This window comes from Neodiprion lecontei, chromosome 1 (genome assembly GCF_021901455.1).
Source record: "Neodiprion lecontei isolate iyNeoLeco1 chromosome 1, iyNeoLeco1.1, whole genome shotgun sequence".
Taxonomy (NCBI): domain Eukaryota; kingdom Metazoa; phylum Arthropoda; class Insecta; order Hymenoptera; family Diprionidae; genus Neodiprion; species Neodiprion lecontei.
In genome coordinates this window covers 40395965-40420325 of record NC_060260.1, presented here as the reverse complement: position 1 = coordinate 40420325, position 24361 = coordinate 40395965, and the positions used below count along the sequence as shown (strand labels likewise).

Sequence of the window (24361 nt, the reverse complement as noted above, 5' to 3'; positions counted from 1 at the left end):
CTCTTCTCGTGTATGGTTTTAATCTGGTATTCCTCGAGCGAATTTCACCGTCCTTCCACCATGCTTCAGGCTCTAATTCTTTTACTCCATAATTTATTCTTCTCCTTTGTTTTTTCTTTCAACTTTCTGGTTTTCCGATGGCTTCAGAGAATTATAATCATCCCGAAAATGAAAGGCTGAGTTTTCACTTGTCTAGTCGATGTTTCCGCGCCTGCAGATCTGAAATCAATTTTTAGCCCGATGCGAATATCTAGATAATGAGTAAACAGATTTTTATGATTTTGGTCTGAATCGAATCGATAATTCTTAACGAGCTTAGAACTGATTGGATTTTGATCTGAATCGGTTAAGCTGTTCCTAAGTTGCAGTATATTTGCAATTAAAATTTACTTTTTTCAGCGGCCAACAGTATATGTATAAGGAAACTGGGAGAAAGGTGGACCGATTTTGATGAAACTTAGCCGACATCAGATTGACTTAACCCATTCGCTTTTTTTTACACTATAGTGTACAATCTTGATTTACATTTTTCAAGATTCTCCCGAGATATACTGCATATTAAATAATTGTCAAGTATGAGAGGAGGGGCGGACAAAGTACGCACCCTAAGAAATTAATGCTTCAAATAGAGGTTTGAATCCATGAATCTACAAATTTTTACCGAAAAACGATAATCTGACCGATGCCGAGTGTTAAACGCCATTACATGAAAAGTCCCCAAAATTTAGCCCCTCACTTCCTTATTTTTTTCAATACATTCTCAATTTGGTAATTCCAAATTTCCAAGGCCACTCAACTGACTGTGCTTATCAGCTTTGGAAAAGCATGAGAAATTTAAAGAAGAGGCCCATTTCAACTCAGTTCTCAACAGCCAGGCTATCTGTTTTAAGTTAGAATTAAAAGATTCAACGATTGGAATCTTGACTTGGAGCTTCAGTTTTTTGGGGGTCTAATATTGCGCGTTCCAATTTGTCAAAACATGTAATTGATTTAATTGCTATAAGGCAAGTAAATAATGAAAATTAGACGTTTTTGCCTGTCTCTCCCTAAGTTTTCAAAATCTACAGCTGATTTCATGTTAGCAAGCAACTAATGAAATTTAGATCGTTTCTCAGTTTCGAAAAATTACGAAAAATTTTCAGTGGTGCCCACTTTGCTCGTTCGTCCCCTACATGAAACAAGTGTAAAATTTTCCAAAAAATCGATGGCCACTATTTTGTAGAATTATTCTCACATTGCGAGATAAACGCAAATCTCGTACCTACAAAAAAAGAAAAAAAAAAAACTCAAATTCTGAAACGTGTCCAAAAAAAAAAAACATCTAAAAATCGTCCAAAAAGTGTTTCTTTACTCAAACAAAGGCATTTCGAGTAGACATTTTCATTTCAAAGTGAACGCGGGGGTCAGCTAAACGTCCATGAACCTGATCTTTTTTCCATCAACGGTATAAAATTTCATATCGAGATTTAGTTTCAAAGCCGATCAGTCGATTTTTCCTACAACACTTGACCAACTGTTCGAGCAGATAAGAATGACCTGCAATCGCGGCCTAATATACTCGCGCGGAAGAGTTGAATGGAAAATTCCGGCATCGCGTTGTGCCGGGGGGTTTGATTTCTTATTCATCGTAACGCGTCGCCCGGCATATGGGCGAAGGCGGGGTCGAGGGGGCAGCCGAATCCGTCTGTCTCCTCTGATTCCGACGACCGCGCTCCCGGTAATCGAATTAACCCCGACCCGGACTCCGGGCGCGATTGCTTCGTTCGGGGTTCTGCTTAACCCCCGGGGGGGGGGTGGCCTAGCCGGCGTTTATACGTACGTCGTCTACATAAGCGAGGAACTGGAGCGACGAGGACCCGTCGACGTTCCAGCGGCGGAAAATTTATTGCGACCACTTCTTACACTCCGCATTGAATTGAATATTATACACCGCGCATGCCGGAGATAGATATTAAGCTCGCGGTGCGGCCAATTTCAAAGTGCTTTGAAGCGATTAAAAGTCGAGACGGTTCGCTGCCTGCGGGAGGGTCGCCTGTATTACATTTCACAGTGTCTAGACTTGGGCGTATATTCTAGCCAATTCGCAGGTTGCGGTCTGGTCCGATGGGGATGGATATAGAACTCGCAAGACGTCTTTGCGGTCGCAAATTTATGCAGATTTATGCATATTGTATGCATGTTTTTTTACACCGCATGGTTTGACTTTATAGAGGTAAAATGGTCGAATTTTCTCATTGCCCGTTGCTCGTTAATTCTCAACGCAAAGTTCTGATTTTTGAGAAGAGAAATCTAATCTGTCGTTTTTTCATGCTCGTTTATTTTTCACCTTGCCCCGGTCTTACCTAATTGACAAGATGCAAAATAAAATTATTACTTTTTAATTTAGAAGATATCATGGTACTAGAGGGAAAAGAGCGGATATTAATTAATTGTATCATGCACCGTTGCCGGATTTGCTTCGTTTTATTTCCTGCGATCTATAAGCGTCACTTTTCTCGCAGCTTTGCGTTCGCGTTTACGATTTTCCAATGAGAAATAGCCGGTGCGAGTACACATTATTATAGGCATGCAATAACAGCGCGGAATAGAAATTGTATAAGACTTCCAATTACGTTGAACCGTGAAAATACACTGAAGCCACACCTTTTCGCAACCCTCTTCGAAAGTCCAAAGTAACGTAAGCGTGCCTCGAAGCATCCTCGTATATACATCTTCACGTACGCTATAGCTGGCAGCTAAATACGCGCACTTACTGTAATTAACGGTACACGCGAATTAATTAACCGGTACTTAAGATAAAGTAACTACGGCGGAAGATGGCGTATAATACACGTATACACGTATAGAGAAGTAGCGAGAAGTCTTCGAGGAGTCGGCGCTTATGCCGAACCTCCTCCCTTCGATCCCCAGACCTCCGGGAGGATTAAGCACCTCGAGTGCCACCCGCGGGAATCCCTCGTCGAAGAGAGACGCGAAGCTCGTTTCGTGATTTATATAATTTGGCAAAGTGACGAGGTGGGTATCTATGTACGTAGAGGTATAGATATACGTCGTTATCGCCGCCGCGAAGTTCTGCCAATCCTACAGTCACCGTTTCAAGGCATCGATTAGCCCCCGAGAATGAATCATCGATCTTTCTTTCAATGATCAGCGGATTGAGTACGAGTGACAAACTAGGCCTGAATTTTGCCCAATCGCAGGTAATGTCAAAACCGTACGCATACCTTATACTCATCTATATACGCTGTATTTGTTTTTCACAATTTCAAAATGTCGAATTACGAAAGTAACTGATGTGCGTACGTATAATACTGCACTCGATCGTTCGGCCGATGATTTATCATTTTTTCAGAAACACATTTCGCATGAAAAATTGCTACAAGAACGTTTATTACAATCTTTTACAGTTGAATTTTTCACCGTTCAGCGATTAGTTTTAGCACGTTCGTAATATGTGTATAATAATAATAAGATAACGTATTTACCGCGTTGTTATCCAAGTTCTTCCAAAGTCGTATAAGGTAGGTACGTATAATCTCCGCACAGTCGTCAGCCACCCTCGTACCCCGAGAATCGTGTGGATAACTTTTTCCTCTTCCAGCTATACATACAAGACGGGACTGCGCTGGGGTCCGTATAGATTTGCTACCCGCTAATGCCGGCCAATTCGCGATGTCGTAGCAGCGCAGATTTGAATAGAATACTCGTAAGCAGGGTGAATTTACGATCAGACTGCCGGACCTCGGAGGAAACGAGCCGGAAGATATCCTCGAGCGTTCGCGATTACAACTCAAGGAGCAATAACTAAGCGACGCGGCGACGATTAAATTGAATAATGGTTCCGATCGAGCGTAATCTGGTACATGAGAATGCGTTGGAAACGTTTCGACTGCGGTATATTTGAACTCGGGATCGCGAAATGTGAGAAAAATATGCCGGATATCAAGGCTCAATTTTTACTCTTTAGGAAAGACGTGTCATTCCTGTATCTGTTTTACGTACTTCTTTGATACTCGCTGCTCATCTGAACAATTAAACAATAGTTTTTAATTTTTTTTTTCGAGGCAAACTGCGACTTCTTATCGTCTACCGAAGATCTAGTCAGATTTCTTTGTCAACGCCTTATAGGAGCTGTTTCGAGTCTCGTGCAAAGCAGACCTGGCAGCGTTGTTGGTTCAGGAGCGACAGTGAGCGCAGGGGGCGGAAAGCAGAGAAGATCCAGGACGAATTTCACCCTTGAACAGCTAGCGGAGCTCGAAAGACTCTTCGATGAAACCCATTACCCGGACGCGTTTATGAGGGAGGAACTTAGCCAGCGGCTGGGGTTGAGCGAAGCTCGAGTCCAGGTCTGGTTCCAAAACCGACGCGCAAAGTGCCGCAAGCACGAGAGTCAGCTGCACAAAGGTAGGACAGGAAAAAATCTCGTAATACCTGTCGTGAACATCAGCCCGCGGTGAGGTAATATGCCTTGATTTCACATCTACAGACACTTCAGGACAACAGACTTCCGTTTAAGGGGGTCATTTAGTGTGACGGCTGCTTATTTAAAGGTTTTTGGGGTATTTCTTTTAATACAAACCATAGGAGTCAAATTTTTCATAATTTTCACACTATATTGACCTTTGAACAAACTTTATAAATTTTTGGAGACAAAATATTGACTATAACCTAATGTATACTGTCCGATAGGAACGTATGTAAAAATAAATGTGCTTGAGCGTAGACTCATATAGCACTCGTGTAATCAAAAAAAAAAAAAACGTATTTTAATTTTTAAGCTTGCGGCTCTAGCATCAACTAAAATGACCTTAAAATTTTCGAAATTGAATTTTTCACAGTTTAAAAAAATGTGAAAATTGCATTTTTTCCATTTGTTCAGCTCGTGAAAAAAAAAAAAAAAAAAAACTGCCAAAGTAATCATGATTATCCTAGTTCACGCGATAGGTCTAGGTATAATAAAAATGCTGTAAAAATTTTAGCAGGGTCGATCTACTGCTGTTTGAGATATCACGTCTACATTTTTGACAAATGCTGTATCAAGAAAAACGCGTTTCAATGTTGGCGTCTTTAAAGTTTGGACCTCGGATTTTGACGCTGCTTCCGCTTCCGCATAGGCCGATCTTTCTAGCCTTGAACTCGGTTCTATTGAGGTGCACACTGTGGCATTGTTTCACTCCAGTGCTCACAACTTCCTCAATTTTTGAAAATTTAGCATCGGCTCTGGGCCGAAATATTCTTAAAAGATGTAGCTATAATAATATGCGAAAAAAAACGAAAATCGATTTTTTTTTTCAATTTCAAGACTAGACGACCCCCTTAATTGCATCAATCAGATGAAACTTCATGTACAGTAATTAGTATATAGAATCGTCCTGCATCCTTTCGTAAAACACGAATTGCAGACTGTAAAATATGTTCATCTGTCGGAATCAGGTGTCGGAGGCGGTCTCGTCCTGCCGCCCAGGAGCCCGCCAACGTCCTTGGAACCTTGCAGAGTTGCTCCGTACCTCCCAGCGTTGAGGCTGCATCCTCCACCTCCGCCTGGAGTCGCGGCTTCGACGAACTCGGCCACGGGCTCGGCGTTCGACCCGGCTGTCCTCCACTACGCGGCAGCCGGGGGTCTCTTCTGTCTTCCACCCCCGCCGCCCCCGCCACCGCACTCCCATCACCAGCACCATCACCATCAGCACCAGCACCAACACCACGCGCCGCATCCCCTGGGTCTGACGGCTTCTCTTGCCGCTGCCGCGGCCGCAGCGCGGTCAAAAAACAGCAGCATCGCCGACCTCAGGCTCAAGGCGAGAAGGCACCAGGAAGCACTCGGGCTGGACAGGCCGGCGTAGGGCTGTAGAAACCTCGTGTTGTAGGTTTATCCTTTGCTCTGTCGGTAGTTTGTAAGTTATACCTATAGTGTATGTATATTGTATTATCACTTCGGTTAGCCGTCGTTGGGGCTGTAATGAATTTTTGTAGACGTATAGATTATACATAACCTCGCGCGGGGATGGCAGGGAAGGAAAAGGAAAGAGGAAAAGGTGTGTGAAAAATTCTAGTCGTGTCAATATTTAGACATCCGTAGTTTCAAGTGATTCTCATCATTAATTCATTTCAATGCTGAACCATTGATTATAGTTCCTTCTTTCCTTTATCGTAAGGGATGGTGTAAAAAGCGAGGCTAAACTATGTGCGACCCCTGAGAGATAGCTGTATATTATACATACCAAAGAAGCAAAGAAAAGGAAAGTTTCGCTGGATTATAATTTACTTTCGTTCACAAGTATCAATTGACTCGTTATAGACATCTTTAACATTCTTACACGGCTGATAATTAGAATTATTGTAAGTAAGAAAGTAGCGATACCGATTAACGATGGAAATATAACACACATGCGCTGTATAAGATTTTGCAGACTCTTCATCGACCAAAGTTAATAATTCATTTTTATTTTCATACAGTTTAAAGTTCAGTTCTCCCTGATTGCTCTATTACGTAAAGACACAATATCGAGTTCAATCTTGCTTACACGCATAATTTTTTATTTGCGCAACCCTTGTTATTTGTTTTATAAAATCAGCTTTAATCCTTTTACACCCTGATTCGAAAAGCAGAGGAAACAGACAACATGGTATAATTATTTGACAAAGAAAATTTTCAACAATTCTGTTTTAAACTAATACTCCGTGAACTTGTGACGCATCGGACCCGATGTGCAGCGATGCAAGCATAATGCGGAAATAACGCAGAGCTTTCGACGTTTCAGATTAACCTTTCAAAGCTTTGCGCTTGCACGTGCACAATTGTACATCAACGAGTGTATAATCTTATTATTAGCTTCGTGATCCAGGTGATGGTAATTTTCTGCAGCAAGCTCGTACCTCTTTACACCTCTCTACCTGCAAGATCTTTAAAAATTTAATAGTAAACAGTAAAAATGCTCCAACTTACAAGCCGGGAAATATACATACGTGGAACGTCGAGGACGGTACAATAACACAACGGAGTGGTGCGGAAATCGGAAAGTTCGGGGATGGTTGGAGGAACTCGGAACTGGGAAGACATTATTCTTGGGGGATGATTCACGGTCGGTCCAACTTGGCTCGGACGAATCCCTGTCTACGTGTATACGCGGTGGTCGCGGCACCGGCAGTGAAGGCGACCGGACTGACTCCGGGTAGAACGCGCTAATGCAATAACTGCCCGACGCCAGTCGGATAAATCAAGGAGAAGAGAGAGCCGCGTTGTGTGTAGTAGCTGCTGCAGCCCGGCAACCGCTTGCTCACTCGCTCGTCCACTCGCAACGCGGGGGTGCCGGTAATCGCGTTACTCCTCCCCCCCCCCCCTCCCCGCCCCGCCACCCCACGTGACCCCTGGGCGTCGTTAGGGGGCGCGCGATCGCTCTCCGAGAAATTCGGAACGCGGATAGTGGAACGAGAACCGGCGTTCCAAATTCAAAATTCAAAATTGCGATTTATTGCCGGGTTGTAATGAATTGAAGAGTATATTATCCGAATCGCCGGATCAAATTAATTTCTGGGGAATGAAATTACATGACATGCGGAATATTTGGACATTAGAACATTGAATTGGATTCCGTCGTCAAATCTTGCAATCCTCAAAATTGGCGAGAAAAGATTATTCTTGGTACGATAAACAAGATTTTCGACAATATCTCATTCAATCTGATCTTCAGGTTTTTTTATTCAACTGCACGAAAGAAAGCACAATAATTTCTCGTCGAAAAATCGTTGCGATGAGTTTGTAAGAATATCCATGCAGAGGATATATATTATACACTTATATACCTATGTATACCCCTACATACACATATATACCTCTACCTGCTTAGTGTGCAGTGTATCCCAATTCCCCCGGGTGAAATAAAGCGGAGTATAAAATGAAATAAAAAGAAATCTTCGCAGGGCCAAGATAATTTCGCGGAGAGTCTCGTCGCTTGTTTTAATCCGAGTTTCAAGAAGTTTTTCTCCCGCGCGCCTAAATTGGCCATCATTTGTCTGTCCCCCTGTCGCCCTCCCTTGCACTCTAGGCTCCAAGTTACTTCGCTTAGTCAGGGAGCAGGGCGGACGCTGAATGGCGGTGTTAACTGCGATATAATATCCTTGCTCGCGAATGAAAACCCAAAACCAAACGACCATCGGGCCTTGCTAGGAAGAACAATCAATTACGTTCCTCGGGTTACCGCAGAGCGAGAGCCAAACTAAGAGAGTACCTGCAACAAACATTTATCATCGAGATATTTTTATTCCGAGCTCCATTCAATTGTTGAAAACCTCCTGTGGTGTGTACTTCTTTCGTGCACTTTTTCGTCAGTAGATCACTCTCAATTCTGTTATGCGGTACAAATCCTTATGTTCTATACGTATGTGAACGTATGTATCCACATGCAAATGTGCCGATTCAAAGATGCTGGGATAGAAGGTGCATGGGAGTTCAATTAACGTTAATGTTTAATAGAAAAAGAATGCCGAGATTTACAGCCGGTCGTCCACGGCCTACGTAACATTAAATAATAACGCCGCGATTGCTGGCGAGGGCGAACCCCACCCCTTAACCCCCAGATATATATCATCGCCTGGCAGTTATGTGTGTCATGAATTTTAGATTATCCTTGGATTAGATTAAGGGGTGGGGTCACTGGAAGCGTAAAGGGGCACCCCACAAGCACAGTGGCACGGTTCCTCCTTTTCTCCCGCTCTCGCAACATTCTTATAATAGAAAGTTGAAATCTTTGGTTCAACCTCGGTGCTTGTTGAATAATTTTGAAAAAAAAAAATCGTTCGGAATGTTAAGCGCGTTGAATCTGAAATCTACGTAGAACTGAATTATCCAACTTCGCTCAATCATCAGGGTACAGGGTTATTTATCACCGGGACGTCATTTAGCGCATGTTGTATGTAAACCAACCGTATCAAAGCGAGCAATTTGATTTTGTTAAAGGGGTGCGTATAAGGGAAAATTTGTTCTATTCGGATCACGCGTGACAGTATATTTTCCAGAATAAAATTGAATCGGATGAATTTGAATGGGAATGGTGTACAGATTCGCTGTGAAATAAAGTGAGTAGATTCGAATAATGGTGGGAAGGGGGAGAGGAAGGGTGGTGCGAATGTGTCTTTTCGAGGTGAGCGCGTGGAAGTGGCGATGGTGGGGAGATTACAGCGGGTCGGAGGGCTCGAAGGTTGTGAGAAGGAGGAATCGGAGGTGGAGGAGGAGGAGGAGGAGGGAAACGAGGAGCTAAACGGAGTTTCCGTTTTCGTTTTGTCGTCCGTTTCCGCCCCCTGGGCAGCAACGATGCCGAATCAATTCGAGTAATAGAGTGGCGGCCGGGAGGCGGGGAGATTAAATCGAGGGTATCGTAGAACGGTTCCCCCTACCAGACTCTCTTCGACCCCCGCGTGATCGGGGAAAACGGATCATTACCACACCTGTCCTTCAAGCTGAAGTTGAACCGTGTGAGCGACCCTAATCAAGAGAACCAATCACTTAGCGAGTGTCCTGCACGGAGGCGGCGGAGAAGGGGATCAGCATCCCGTTGAGACCGATCGGGAATAGATTTAACGCAACCACGCTTGCGTGCGACCAAACTCAAGCATGTGTTTGTCTACGTGCACACGTTCCTTTATCCGTAAGAGGGAACCAGTGTAGTCGCATGTATCAAGCCGCGTACGTTTAGCGCGCCACAGTAATCCCTCGTGACTGATCGATTAGTTTCAAACTTGTAAAATTTCGAACTTATTTATTAATGAGATGATTGCTTGAGCTGTGCAAGTGATCGCAGAGCGTGACTTATGACATCTCTTCACGAAACTATAATGACAGAATTATGACGATAATGGATAGTTGAATTACATGCATCGTACAATTGCGTGAGTTTTAGTTAAAATCTTTTTTATTTCATCTGAATTGTTTCATTTCTCTAATGAACGACGTGGTGAAACTCTTTCTCAGTACGTGGCTATAGCTTGTACCGTGTATGAACATGTTTTATATATCACGGTATGCGTACAATCAGGGTGATAATAATGTTTTACAATTTTTAGTCGGATAAAAAAAATGATTGTGAAATACTTACGGGACTATGCTAACTACATGCAATATCATTGATCGAAAAATTTTCAATATCATCGAACTTGCAACACATTACGGCGTCCTAATATAGCTGCAGCCATAAAATGTATGGTTGATGAACCTCAAATAATTCCATACAGGGTGCGTAATACCCTCAGCTTTTTGACTGTTGCTATATTAATCATACGTATATTGCTTTCGTAACCCCGACGGTTTTTATGGCGTTTACAATTACAGAAGAGCATATAGCAGCGATAGCGGCAGTGACAACGCCGTAAAAGTCGATTGATGAAAAAAAAAAAAAAAAAAAAAATGACAGTATAAATAAAATGGCGATGTTTAAATCTGAACCGACAGAAAAAGAGATGAAAAAATATTAACATTAACAATTGCAGAATAATAATAACAAATAATTGTCACCGCAAGGATAGGATCATCAGGTACAAGGAACAGTCCTATCAAGTTTCTCTCCTTTGAAAATAACTTGTAATATTATTAACGTCGATTATTAAGTATGGATAGAGAGTTCCCAGCGATCATAACAGATAGTGTGCTGGATAAAGATGATCTTCTACTCATATAAGTTTAAGGGGATGCTATAATCAGTCATCACCGACTGCATTAAGGATGTACAGGTGTGTAGGTCAAAATCCTGCTAGGTCAATGAAAATTGTACAAATTGATCTCACTTTTATTTTAAACACCTGTGTAAAATTTGGAAAGCATTATCTCAACCTTACCGGCATTATTTTTCGTTTAATTGTGCGTAATTTTGCATTGATTCTTACAGGAAACTGTCAGGCTTAATGTAAAATCACGAAAAATTAAAAGTAAATTAATTCAGGTTCAGACAATCGCTTCCAAATTCTATGCAGGGTTTTAAAGTAAAAGCAAGAACAATTTCTATAATTTTCAATCACCTGGCACGATTTCGACCTACACGCCTGTACATCGTTAAATGTCTTCCATTTTGGCTATCATCAAAGATTATGCATCATACCGCAAAGGGCGTAACGGCCGATTTCTACATGCAATTTTGAAAAAAGAAACACACCAACACATTTTTGCGTGAAATGAAAACGTGGACTTGGATATTTGGTGATATCTAAATCCACGTTGAGATTGAGTATATCTCCTTAAACCGTGATAAAATATTATACAACGTGAACAACATACGTCTAGTCAAATTTCTCAGAGGATAGAAACCACTTCCAATATTGCCTGCACGGAACGTTCTACAATGGATATATAATTAATAAAATACACCGCCTAATAGTACTAGCAGTCATCGTGGGAAAAAAGAATTAAAAATAATTATAATAATAACCGTAACGTAGCATTAAGTGAGAGATATTATAATATAATTATTTAACCACGTTTATGGCTCGTCGTCAGTCTATTACGCTATAGTCTCATGCAGTAATAACAACAACAGCGACAACATCAACAATAATAAAAAAAAATAAAAAATAAAATAATAATAAAGATACAACAATATATTTACTTGTGTTTTTGCCGTTTAATTATTACTTCAATATTCGATCACCGCCCCTAATTACCACAAATACATACATTATAATCCCATACATTCATTTATGACTTCCCCTTCAGCATTTTATTTTCACGCTACGCTTACGCAACTTGCAATAGAAATTTGGTACTTTGTTACACATAATTAAATTGAAAGGAAAAAAAATATGCTAATAGTAAAACATTGATTGAAAAAAAATAAATAAAATAAAATAAAATAAAAATATCTATCAATCACAATTCCTTTCGGTTGTCTAATAACATTTAAATTTTTATGATCATACTACGTTACACATAAGTAGCGCGTATTTAAGCTTCCAACTTTCGTGCTCATTTGTCAATTAATTACGTCATACCAGCTGTACTTTTTCGCTTTCTTTCGGTATCAGATCAGACAGTCGGAATTCACCGCAACACACGCAACTAGGTAAATTTTTAACTGATTAAACGGGTTGAAATATCGTCTTGGAAATAATAATAATAATAGTATTTATAATAAATAAAAATAAATAAAAAGATTACATTATTAAAAGATTCTTGGTGAATTCGAAGATTAACGCCGAGGGGAAGTGGAACAGAAAAATGTTAAAATCTTACGAGTTACAAGTTGACTGATTGACCGTCTGATTGCGACCCGATTCATTCGGCAATATGGAAAAAGTTGTAAATGAGGAGAAAAAAAAAAAGACAGTCATTAATATCACAAAAATGGCGCAGGCAGGGTTAGGAAAGGACTAATTTGGGATCAGATTTATCGATGACAATTACTGTCAAGTGATTGACAAACTAACATCAGTTGAGTAGGGAGCGATCACATATCACCAATACGTAATCTGAAAGTTTTCAGCTCTTTTCCTGATCTTTCGAGTTCTGATTTGACGTCCAAAGACAACAGACTTCGATAGAACTTTGATCGAAATAATTTTGCTAATAATAACATCACCTAGCGACAGTTAATGGAAATGTGAAGTATCAATCGTGAGTAAACCTTTGTATACATAATTTACGTCACGTGTGGATGATAAATAAGAAAATAAAGAAAAAAAATTAAAAAGAAAACTACAAACAGAAATCCTAAATCAACAAACAAAATAATTAAGGAAATAGAAATTTGAAGTCTTGTATCTTTCGATATCATTTTGCTTGCCACTAGCATTTCTTGTTCCCTGCCATTCACATTACTTTATTAAAGCTTTCCAATTTGGGATTAATTTGCTGAGACATTAACGTAAAACAAACATAGACATCGAAATTTCTTGCGTGAACTGAGCTTTACTTATTTAAATCTTAACAATATTCTTGGGTTGATAAAGAGCAAAAAAAAAAATAAATAAAAATGAAAAAACCCAAATGTGTGGAATAATAAACTTTTTTTCCTTCGTTTCTAGATATTATGAGAGTTTTTCAAATTTATGCGAATAAAAGGCCTGATCGCATTGGCCTTGCATTAATCATAGTCTCGAATCATACATTTATATGTTGAACACGAAAATCCCCCCCTCCCTAATTTTTTTTATGGGTCAATTGCGTCGTTTTGATAATAATTAAAAAAACTTAATCCTTCAACTAAAAGTTAAATAATTTGGAATATTTGAAGCTTAATCGCATTTGTATTTGCAACTAAAGCGCGGCAATATAGCGCACTTGTGCGATTGATTGATGAGTATGCGTGTACTCGAAACTGTTTCTGAAGATTATAACAGTTCTGGATATGAGCTTTTTAGTTCTTTGATGTAATCTAATTCATCGTTACGCGATAAAACAAAGCTTTTTTTGTATTTCTAATCGGATATTATTGCGCCATGTTACTTTTTTCATTTTGTAGACCACCGAATCTCTTTTAGCCAGTCACTACTCTTAATTACAAAAACAGCACAGTTTATACAGTATTTCACTTATATCGAACATGTCATTTACGATATAAATCGTTGGTACCGATCTTTGATAACTGGTAGTAAAAAATTTTTTTTCAACAATTTCTAAAACACGTTGGTTGACACTGATCGATCTTATGAAGAGACAAAAAGACATGATGCAAAATTCTTCTTATTCTTTTTTCCCCCCTCTTATGCCTTGTAATTTACAATAATAAAAACATACAAGTTTGGAAAAAATATATATATATATATCAAGGTCGAAAGAATTTTGCGCGGCTGCTCGATGAGAAATATATAATACGTTCATTTGTCTACTTTAACTGTTTTTTCTCTCACATAAAGAAGCGATTTATGGCACTCGATTGCCGGAAGAAAAATACATGTACATACATAATGTGTACGTAGCTAAGCGCATACGAGAAAGTGAAGATAAGAAGAGTCAATTGTTTCTCTCATATTGGATTAGCACAAGAATATTAATCTTGAGCAGTGCGCAGTAGATAATATAAGCCAGTAGTCTTGATAATAAAGAACTGCAGCTTGATTGCATTTTGTTTTTTTTTTTTTTTCTTTTTGTACACTTGGGCGTAATATGCCAACCAGTGTATGAATCACTAATTCAATTTGCGCGTATAACCGCACACTCCTACGTTTTCGCGGTACCATAAATGGCCGCCGTGCGGTACCTTTCTTTTCCCTCCCTTTTCTCCACACTAAGTGGTGATGATACCCACAATAACCCACCCTCCCTCCCACCCTGACCCACCCTCCCTTTAGTTCCCCTCGGCCGCTGTGTGTTGATACGTTTTATTTATGTGTTTATATACTTTGTTTTTTCCCTTTGTGATAGTATTTTCTTTCTCATTTTCTTCATCTTTTCGAGTTTTCATCCGCCGCATGGATTACTATTTTGTTTATCGTTTCAGAATGACAAACGATTACATTGAGATCGTGCATTTTTCCGAGGGCCTCACAACGACGACGAGACGGTTACGACGATTACGAATACGTTTACGAGATGACGATGACGATGAGAAGAGGCCGTGGTTTCACCCACCCACCCTGTCCACCCAGTATTATTATTCCCCGCCCAACCCCATTCGGCCTGCCCCGTACAGCGGCCGTCTGAAAAATAAAAACAGCAGGAAGTAACTCGGTATATCGACAAACTGTCTTTTTTCGTATTGAAATCTATCAGTTGGGGCTTGGAGCGTGAGAAAATGTCGTGGCCAAAATTCAGGAAGCCTTCCGATACTTCGATCCTTTGATCTAAATTACACACCAGCCGTAAATTAGTTCGCGTACTTAATTGACTGATCAAGTCGTCACAAACTAAGTATCTACAACGTTAATATGTACTTACAATAAGTAGGCGGGGCTGCTCAGACGCCATACATGCCATGAAGCCGCTCACTAAGCTGTGGCGGAAATTGGTCGGAAAATCGTTTCCAGTTTTCTGCACCAACTTGATTTTTGAACCCATGCAAAATCTGTCAATTCAAATTTTATATACATTACTCTTTCGTCCAACCCAGCAAAACTATGTCAGTCAACTTGTCTCATAATTAAATTTGAAATTTGACCAATTTTTTTACATCATATCATAGTTGGCTGGAAATTTTGATTTGAGCATATTTGAAAGCAAAGCACGTATACACACTTTGTGGAACATGTCCTTAAGATCGTCTCTAGGTGTAACCCAGGAAGCGACAGCATCACAGAAGAAGATAAAGTCTGGTACAACACCGGCAGGATTAACAGTAATCATTTGGCACATGCCTCTAAATGCTGAATCCTTCTCCTCGTTATCTCGTATATTCCTTAGCGATGTGCACCTATTGATAAAGGTTAAAATAACATTAGAAAGTCTACTCTGATAATCAAAGAGTATTAATTTAGAATGTAGATCTACATTGTTATCCTCTGCGACAAGAGGTTTATAGATAAGTGGTATGGTTGAGTAATTGCTTGCATGGAACAGAGTCGTTGAAATGTTCAAGCAATAGTTTTCGTTTTAACCAAATTTTTACATTGCGTAGAAACGACAGAAAACTCATTTCACTTTCGATGCAAGTAGAATTGATTTTAATCTTGTCACCCCCCTATCTGCCTGAGGATATCAGCTGAAAGCTTTACATTAATCCTTTGTAAGAGATGATAATAAGAACAAAGAATGAGAGACGAATTTTTTATTCACGAAAGCAGCAATTTGGATGACTGTTACCTTGCAAAGGATTAACGTATGAAAAAAAAAAAATAACAGAATTATCAACACGAATTACATATTGGTAACAATCAGAGAGTTCATCGTGGCACTGAAAGATTAAATAACGTGTTACAAAAATTATGTATAGGGTACGCACTAGAGGACACAAGTTAGTACTAGTATTAGGGATATTACTTCCTGATACCAAAGTCAAATTTTGTGGTAGTAACTGTAATTATTATACGTACTCACTGAAAACATCCATAAAAATCTATGTACCGGTACTCGAGCGGTACTATAAAGTAATTATAGATAGCGAAGATTGGACATTTTTGAAGTATCATATCGATAATGATTTGTATCCAATTTTTGTTGTTATGGACAGAAAGACGTTAGATGAACACTCCAGGACCGTTTCTGGTCTAGAGCAATGGGTACGCAACGACTCAAAAATGACTATATATCAATGCAATTAATTATAGGGATCAGGAATAATAATAGATAAATAGTGATAATACGTAATAAAATACTAATAAAAATAGGATATAATAATGTAATGATAATAGAATGTAATAATAATAATTAAAAAAGTTACACACCACTGTCGGACAAACTGCTGTAACATGGGGGCGACGTCGTGGGGACACACATAACCTAGGCGACCGATCGTTATGGCTACGTTTCATTTCATTTCATTTCGGTAAGTAGTGAAGTGAAGCGAAGTGTAGTGAAGTGACCGGAAACACAAACAATAAGACAAACTGATAGCGAACCAACAACCAACTCAGGCGAATACTCTGCTGCGTGTAACTTTAATAAATTCATAATTAATCAATTAATCAATTAATAATCAATATCAATAACAATCAATAGAGACAAGGTAAACACAGGTCAACGTATCATCAATCAACATATCAAATACTTATAATAGTAAACATAGGTAATACAACTATCCTAGTTGCTGAAACAATAGGAAAAATTATAATAGCTGCACACCAAATAATTAATTTTTCAAGTTCATTTGAAACGAACGAAAATTTAATCAATTACTTTCCGTTATCGCGTGATTTCTTTTCATAATGTCCATCGAGTATAGCATGTAAAATTCCCTAACTTTTCATTAATTTTTCCCTACCTTGCACTGGTCTTTCTTGACCAGATGATTCAACTTTTTTTACACTTTCTATATCTGTTTTCAATGTAAATATTTCAAATACTTGGCGAACTGATCTTAAAATAGTATTAAAATCATGATAACAACATTCCCGAAGTTTATCTTTTGTCATTGTCAAGAAAATAATTTTCAATTTTTCCATACATTCTCGCTGCTAAATAAAATTTGACAATCCTATAATTTCCAGTTCTTCTGACTGCTGGACACCATGTTTTAAAAGACTACATACAAGTTGACACATAAAAAATTTATTCGTAAGCCTTGATATCAGGTTCATGTAAATTATGTTTTAGAGTCTTATCACTTGACCTTATACATATTCGTACGAAAAGTTACTTTGAAAATATTGAAAAACTTGTTCCAAGTATTCAGTTTTGGTTTTATATGTTGAGTGTGGAGTACATAGAGTATTTTGATTTACAAGACTCTTCACTACAAGCACTTTTAACTTTGCTCATATCATTGACGTAACGTTTGCATTTTACAATTTTACTATAGTATTTTACTCGGTAACTTTTTACTATTTCTAGAAACAGTATGATAACATTTTACCAGAGATACGCAATGCTACCAGATTACAAAATCATGTTCTTCAGAAAAGTCAACTTGTATATATCCCTCAAATATTTGTCGTTCTACCCTGTACATGAAACAGCTAAAGGGATTTGTGATTGGTAAAATTATACAGATCTATGCTGAGAATCAAACCACTGAAAATATTGATTTTCATGACGAATCAGAACTAGCTGAACGAAAAAACTGTCAATAATTAAAATTCTACAGGAACCAAATTCCATGACTACAAAACAAGCAACAGTAATGATAATAAGGTGACAAATTTTAATCAAACAAACTCATAGATATACCATATTGATTCAACATATTCCGTCCGATTGTTCGATATTTCAGTTTCAACTTTCAGTTCATTTTGTATATTATCAATATTTTGTTGCCGAGTACACTACCTTCAATGTGATTCTTCGATACGTATTAGGCTCAAGCCATACAACGGGTGCAGCTGCTTTTCGGCAGTCCGCAGTGGAAGTGGGTACAAAATAAGTTTCGACAATTTATTCAAAGTTGCATAACTTACCGGTATTTTCCAGGAGTGTCTTAGGCGCATTAGGTCGGTTGATTATGTCAATTAGCTGTGACAGGATCAAAGGAACGTACGGACTTGTGTCACCACCTGTTGAAAAGAGAAAATTTCTAATAAAAAGTTCACTATAGTCATAAAAACTCACTTTTAAACTTCTCATCTTTTTAAGCAGTCACTTTGGGGGAAACCAATTTAGAAACGTTTAGCATTACATAATAGGTATTCAAAGTTTAAAATTCGACGAAAAGCATAGGAAAAAATCGAAGTCAGAAACGGTCATCACGATTTTCTTATAGAATTTTAGAAACGTTATTATTTGTCAAGGCTTTGGTCATTGATAAAATAAATATTCTCAGTTGAGGACGATATAATTTTTAAATTGAAAACTGAAAATTGCGTGAACTTTTTGTGGACGTTGAAGTGTAAACAAATAAATGAATAATCTGAAAGAATTTGTTGCTTAATGAACAGATCGAAAATGTTAGAACTTACCAAGTTTTATAGATATTTCTCCAATAGCCCAGGTTGCGTTGTTACACACTGATATGAATTCAGGGTTCAAGTTCTGACCAAGGATAGGCATAAAGTCCGCTAAAAACAAATTTCAAAATATGATTACTTGAAGAATTTGACGCAGTTAGGTAATAAGCTTTATGTAAATTGAATATACTAGCTGCACCATATTTTCAATACATAAAATTAGGTAATAATCATGAAAGTGCACTAACGTATGCAGGGTAATACATGTTGGAAACACGCTTTTGTGAGATCTCCAAGTAGGGCAAAGCTGCTCTGCCTAACTTCAGACATTGGATCCTGCATGCACTGATACAGCAACTGCATCACGTTGCTATCGAGCACCAAATTCTCTATTTCTCCGTCCAAACCTTCTGCCAAACCACTTAACAGATCCAATGCAACGATCATAAAGTCTTTATCAGGTGCATCGAACTGTTCAGGACTCTGCGTGTTTGCAATATGTTGGTTCAGTGTCTGCTCGACTAACGAGATGCATCGCCTGCAAGAGAAACGCAAAATGAAAGTGCATATCAACGTACGCTATAATGCAACGGAAATAACAAGAAAAAAAAAAACTGATTCAATTTAATCTTTTCATTTTTACTAATACGAGTTGCAAAATAACTTTTCACACCTGTAGACTGGTTTACAGTAAGGAAGAAACCCTGATTGTAGTGCAGTGGCAACAGACGACAGACACTCCAACAATGGAAAGAGGTCTTTGTCTTCATCCTTCAATACATTCCACTTATTAATTAATGGTGGCATGAGCAAGTTGATATATTCAGGCTTATTCAAATGCCGACCAACTGAATCTGCCAGTGTCCCAATCGCGTCGTAAAGTATCAGTAAGTTTTTGTGTTGGTACTTTCCTGTTGGATTAATATAATACGAAACGTTGGAAATTGTTGTGAAGTTCACAAAGACGAAAATCTACGTTTCAGCAGAACTATAAAAATGCCATGGTATTTACTTTGTATCTAATTCAATGTAAACCTTAGCTTAAACAGGCTTCAAGCGAACTTATACCGGCTGCATAAGTAAAAAGAAAAGGTTTGTTGATAAGAAATATACTTGCCGAAAGCAAAGACTAGTGTTTCCAAAATAAATCCTAGGTAAGGAACCAACTCCGTTGATGCTTCCTCTTCGAGGGTTGCAAATGCAGAACATGCCGCTTCTTGGACTCGTTTATTTCCGTCAAGAACTCTTTTGAGCAACTCGGTCATCAAAGGTTTAAGATGTGTGTCGTGGGGTTGCGAGCAAACCCAATGTGCATACCTGCTCAAAGTCCAGCAGGTAATGGAACGTACAAGCGCCTTTTTATCACCAAGACAGCCAATCAAGTAGGGTATCAGTTCAGACAAATGTGGTATCATCCCAGTCATGCAACCTAAGAGGTTAGATCGTGATATATTTTATTCACCAAAGTTTAGTACCAACCGACAACTAAATGCATTATCAGAAAAGTCTAAATTACCTTCGGCAATTGCTCCAAGGGCGAGTATTCCTGACTCTTTGATTTCCCAGTCTTGATGGAAAAGAGTCTCTTTTAATATTGGTACTAAAACTGGAAGCAATTCTTCTCCAAATACGTTGGCGAGCATGTCCAGAGCAGCTGCTGAACATTTTCGTAGATTCCAATCGCTGAGTGTCGAATCATCGTCTCCACCGTCTTCAGGATCGGAATCGTCATCGTCACCTACTCCATTGTCATCTGAGTGTTTGTTAATTGAAGTGTGGTGTGTATTATGTGTTCTAGACTTGTGAAACCTAGGCCTTATGTCCTCCTCCCTGTCTGGGATCATCTCATCCTCCTCGACATCACCTTTCAATAAAATGATGTCGATCTCAGAGTACTTCATACCTCTGACCTGTAAAAATTTTCAAACTGAGCCAGCCGAATCACACGAAATTGAGAACATTGTAAGAAGTAATTATATTCAAATTTAATATGTAACATATTACTACTTTTGATTGAATAATGTTAATATTAACTGGGTTTTAGAGATCTCTGAGGTTAGCTTGCTTTTTCACTTACCAAAACAGGAACTAGCCTCGTTAAATGTGGAGCAAGTGCCTCTTTACATATTTGCTGCTCTGCTAACGACAGCCAAAACTCACAAGCTTCAAGAGCAACACCTTCGTCGGGATCTTGGGTTCTCATGAGCATGTATTCAATGATATTGTGCATATGAGGTATAAGTCTATCCATTCGGACTTCTAGAAGCATGACCAGCGCCCTATAGATTGAATCAAATTGAAATCGCATTAGCAATCTTAAGGATTTAATGAATAATTAAGCAGTATAAATTTAAATAAATGTTTAATTTTACCTGCAGACATTTTTTCGAACTTCTGGATCGTCGTCCGTCGCTAAATAAAACAAATTTTCTAGAAAGCTATCGATGTGAATCATCAGAGCTTGGGTTCTGTTGATTATGAAGTGATTGACACAAGCAATAGCATGAGATCTAATTTTTGGGCTCGTGTGTCTGAAGAATTGGAGAAACTTGGGAATGAGAACATTCAATGGACGATTCAGCGCATCAGAGTCTAATAATTCTGCCGAGTCTTCACAGATCTTTAATAGAGCGCCGAAGGCCCCCTCGCATACATTGTAGTCTTGAGAATCCAGCATCTGACAAAGTGCCGGTAGAAGTTCCGGCCAAGATGTGAGCTCACCTATGTTGCATTACAAAAATAAGATTAGAGTGTAATTTCAACAGAGGTTTTCTTTTTTGTACCATAAATTCTCAATATAATTACTAATGGTATCACCATACCTTTTGACGCGACTGTTGTTATCAGAATGCCAACTGTAGCACGAATCAGTGGGGAAGGATCTCCAATTGCAGAAAGACATTCTTGTTTTATGAAATTTGTCACTTCAGGTACAAATATGTTGAAGTGCGCTTTTACGTTGTTCTTCAATATTAGTCCGCTCAAAGACCTTGTTGGTTCATCTGTCATTAGAGAATTTTCTTAATTCGTAATGCAGAATTGTAGAAAATAATTGACTCCACCTAATTTTTATACAAGTTTCATCGAATTACCTACTATTTGCATAACGAAAACTGATCTTGCCTAAATTAAGGTAACTCAAGATTGATTGAAACCCAGTGTGAAAATATAATTTAGACAGTGAATACTGCATGAAAGAATTTCTGATTTGCTGGTATAAGATAATTTTTCTGTCAATCACGATGAATAACATTTTGGTCGCGGGACGTTCGCAGCAGTCCATTTTTAGCACTCAAAATTGTACAGTAATCAGCCTACATGAAACTATTTCAAAGTTATAAAATCTTTTTACGTAGGATGCTTGTTTTTGGGATACAATACTTGAATAGACTAAATAATTAAAGAACGAAACTTTTGACTTTACATTCTTGCCTAAACGCTCACATTTGTGGTAGATTTGTGAGATGTTATGTTTTCGATTAATTTCCAACAACTACCTTAGTAACTAGTTATATATAGTTGGTTTGTCATTAGCATTCTTAATCAAAACATGTAACAAAGCATTCATCTTTTAAAGAAGTTGGATATACATGTTACTTCAATTACCTATATCAGTTAGTTGGTTGGGCTGTCATTTTTGGTTGTATTGATTATTTTTACAACAAATCAATATCGCAAATTATCTTCTCAAGTACTCTTGGTTGTAGGTGATTTCATAGCGAATATTAGTTATATATTCATCATGCATGTTCAAAGTTTCTCAACTAACCATTTGACATAGGAAAGATGCAACGCAATTTTTGTTTGACATCCTATTATACACTTTGTTCAGTTTTCTTTAGCGTTATTAATATGCGTAGGGAAATATCCATTGTTAGTCAGCATGTGTTTAATCAATCACTGATTCAGTTGTCTTGCTAGATTTTATTTACGTATTTTCAATTTATACGAAATTGATCGGATTCGTGGAATTTGTAAACTACATCTTTAACGTAGTGTACATGGACACACAAGATAATATTTCGGACGCACCTTCCAAAAAAGGGAAGACCATAATCTAACCTCGCAATGACTTTACTCTCTAATTTTTTCATGAACAGATAAACAACCAAAAGACTCATTGGGGAGCCAATGGCCACACCCTCTATTTGCCTATATCACTGATTTACATGTACAAAATAGTTTCGATGCATTACTTTCACACCACGTAAGAATTCCATCTTTACTAAAGTGATTTTATGTCGAGGGAGATTAGTTTGCAATTTTGGGAAATGCTAATGCTCTTTATACTTTCTACTAATGACTAGGAATCTTTTGTGACATGATACGTAGTTTCACATAAAATACAGCTTGGTAGTCGTGAAATTATATATTATATAATTGGTACTTAACACTAACAATCTATAGGGGACATGTAGGCACTTTGCATATTATAAATATAAAATTTCAAATATCTGTCCAGCTCGATGCTGATGCAGTCGCTCACGAGTCAATGGTTAATTAAGTTATTTTGATCCATAGAAAGCTTCATAAGGTATTTTTCAAGTTTAACATATGTCACTATTTGACAACATCTCATTAATTTCAGATAAGCATTCCTTAGTACTGATCAACATGTTTTTATAACTGTGAACTGCTGTGATAGTTAGTTTGGGGTGTTCCTTAAGGCCAAAACGTTATTTATCAAGAAAAAAAAAGTAACTGTAAACTTGAAAGTTGCTTTCACTGAAAAGTTGTTGAGGTTTCTTTCTTAATTACAAATAAGTAGCGATTAAAATGATAAATGTGGAGAATGTCATACCTTCGGACGTCAATTTCGTCAAGACAAATATCAGGTAGTTGTTGAAATCTGGAAATTTGTTGAGTTCTTCCAATTTCTGTAACAAGTCTTTGGTTAAAGAAAATAAATACTTGTGTACAAGTAGGTAGTAATTTGGCACCGCCTAAAGAAGAGTGAAGAGTTGTTTTGAAAATTGGATCAAGATCACAGTTGTGACTCAACTCGTTATTGATACGTCTAAATGAAAGTGAGAACAGAGATAAGAATCCACTTTGATTCCCAAAATGGAAAATTATCTAACCATCCAACTCATTGCTCGCTAAGTGCTGCTGAATTAATTAAAAACTCTTGAAAGAATATTGAAAATGAGAACGTTAAATAATTTGTGCAAAAAAAAAAAAATAGAAGCAAATACGAAGCTGTACTAAATTGACAAAAAGACATTTTCGAAACTTGAGAAAACCTACGGAGTTAGAATAAGAAGTAGCCGGGAAGATTTGACACAAGCTACTGATGCCGTATCAGCGTGGAGGCAAATTGCTAATTGTAATATTTTGTAAATACGTCGAAATATTTGACCGGGAGCTGGGCGGGTAAATGAAACTAAAGTACTGTCGCTTCTGAAATGAATTAAAGATCGGGTGCAGCCAGGACGCGAGATAGGAGGTGATAAATTGCGATTATTCGAACGTCACTCGACACTGGACGGTTTTCCAGGTTGAATAATTTGTCAATAAAAGCACGCCCTTGGCAGCGCAGCGCAGATTGGCAAGTATTACAGAACTCCTGCTGATCGTTCAACGTGAAATAAATTTTCAGTGTAAATAGGGTAAGGATACTTGTTGCACGGCACGTTGGGTCGCTGTGTCTGGGCTCTGAGACTCCTTCAACAGTGTCAAAATTTGCCTAAGTCCCTCCTCCTGCGGTTGCCACGCCATTTTCATTGTGTTTTTCAACGGCACCACGGAACAGTCAGCCTTCTCTGACCTCGCAAACTTAACGGAAGCCGGAAGAACTGTCTACCCCCACGCCGTGTCCAGAATTTGAAGCAAGACTGACGGCTTTTAAACGCCTTCGCGGTGACAAGTTGGGCGAAAATTCACGTGATTCAGAAACGACGCGGCAATG

At 38.4% G+C, this 24361-nt stretch overlaps 2 protein-coding genes across 5 annotated transcripts in view; one reads left to right on the top strand and one right to left on the bottom strand.

Annotated features, from left to right (window-relative positions):
- Nucleotides 1-6402, top strand: part of LOC107224842 (retinal homeobox protein Rx-like) — an 11653-nt gene extending 5251 nt beyond the window's left edge. Inside the window, exons 3-4 of the mRNA XM_015665052.2 lie at nt 4129-4404; nt 5434-6402. Of these exons, the coding sequence (XP_015520538.2) occupies nt 4129-4404; nt 5434-5843 (686 nt within the window). The 3' untranslated portion in view covers nt 5844-6402. The remainder of the gene's footprint in view (nt 1-4128; nt 4405-5433) is intronic.
- LOC107224875 (transportin-1) overlaps nt 1-24361 on the bottom strand; it is a 25687-nt gene extending 1326 nt beyond the window's left edge. The window contains exons 1-15 of one of the 4 annotated variants that reach the window (XM_046729861.1): nt 24073-24361; nt 23255-23330; nt 21276-21455; nt 20826-21174; nt 20531-20732; nt 19970-20363; nt 19571-19882; nt 19127-19364; nt 18702-18991; nt 18466-18564; nt 17968-18063; nt 16300-16375; nt 15155-15329; nt 14858-14984; nt 7837-8228 (exon numbers count right to left, since the gene is read on the bottom strand). In XM_046729861.1, coding sequence (XP_046585817.1) covers nt 14877-14984; nt 15155-15329; nt 16300-16375; nt 17968-18063; nt 18466-18564; nt 18702-18991; nt 19127-19364; nt 19571-19882; nt 19970-20363; nt 20531-20732; nt 20826-21174; nt 21276-21455; nt 23255-23330; nt 24073-24177 — 2700 coding nt within the window. In that variant the 5' untranslated portion in view covers nt 24178-24361 and the 3' untranslated portion in view covers nt 7837-8228; nt 14858-14876. Of the gene's footprint in view, nt 1-7836; nt 8229-14266; nt 14620-14653; nt 14764-14857; nt 14985-15154; nt 15330-16299; nt 16376-17967; nt 18064-18465; nt 18565-18701; nt 18992-19126; nt 19365-19570; nt 19883-19969; nt 20364-20530; nt 20733-20825; nt 21175-21275; nt 21456-23254; nt 23331-24072 lie in introns of those variants that run through there. The other 3 variants (XM_015665109.2, XM_046729862.1, XM_046729863.1) reach the window with 3 other exon arrangements.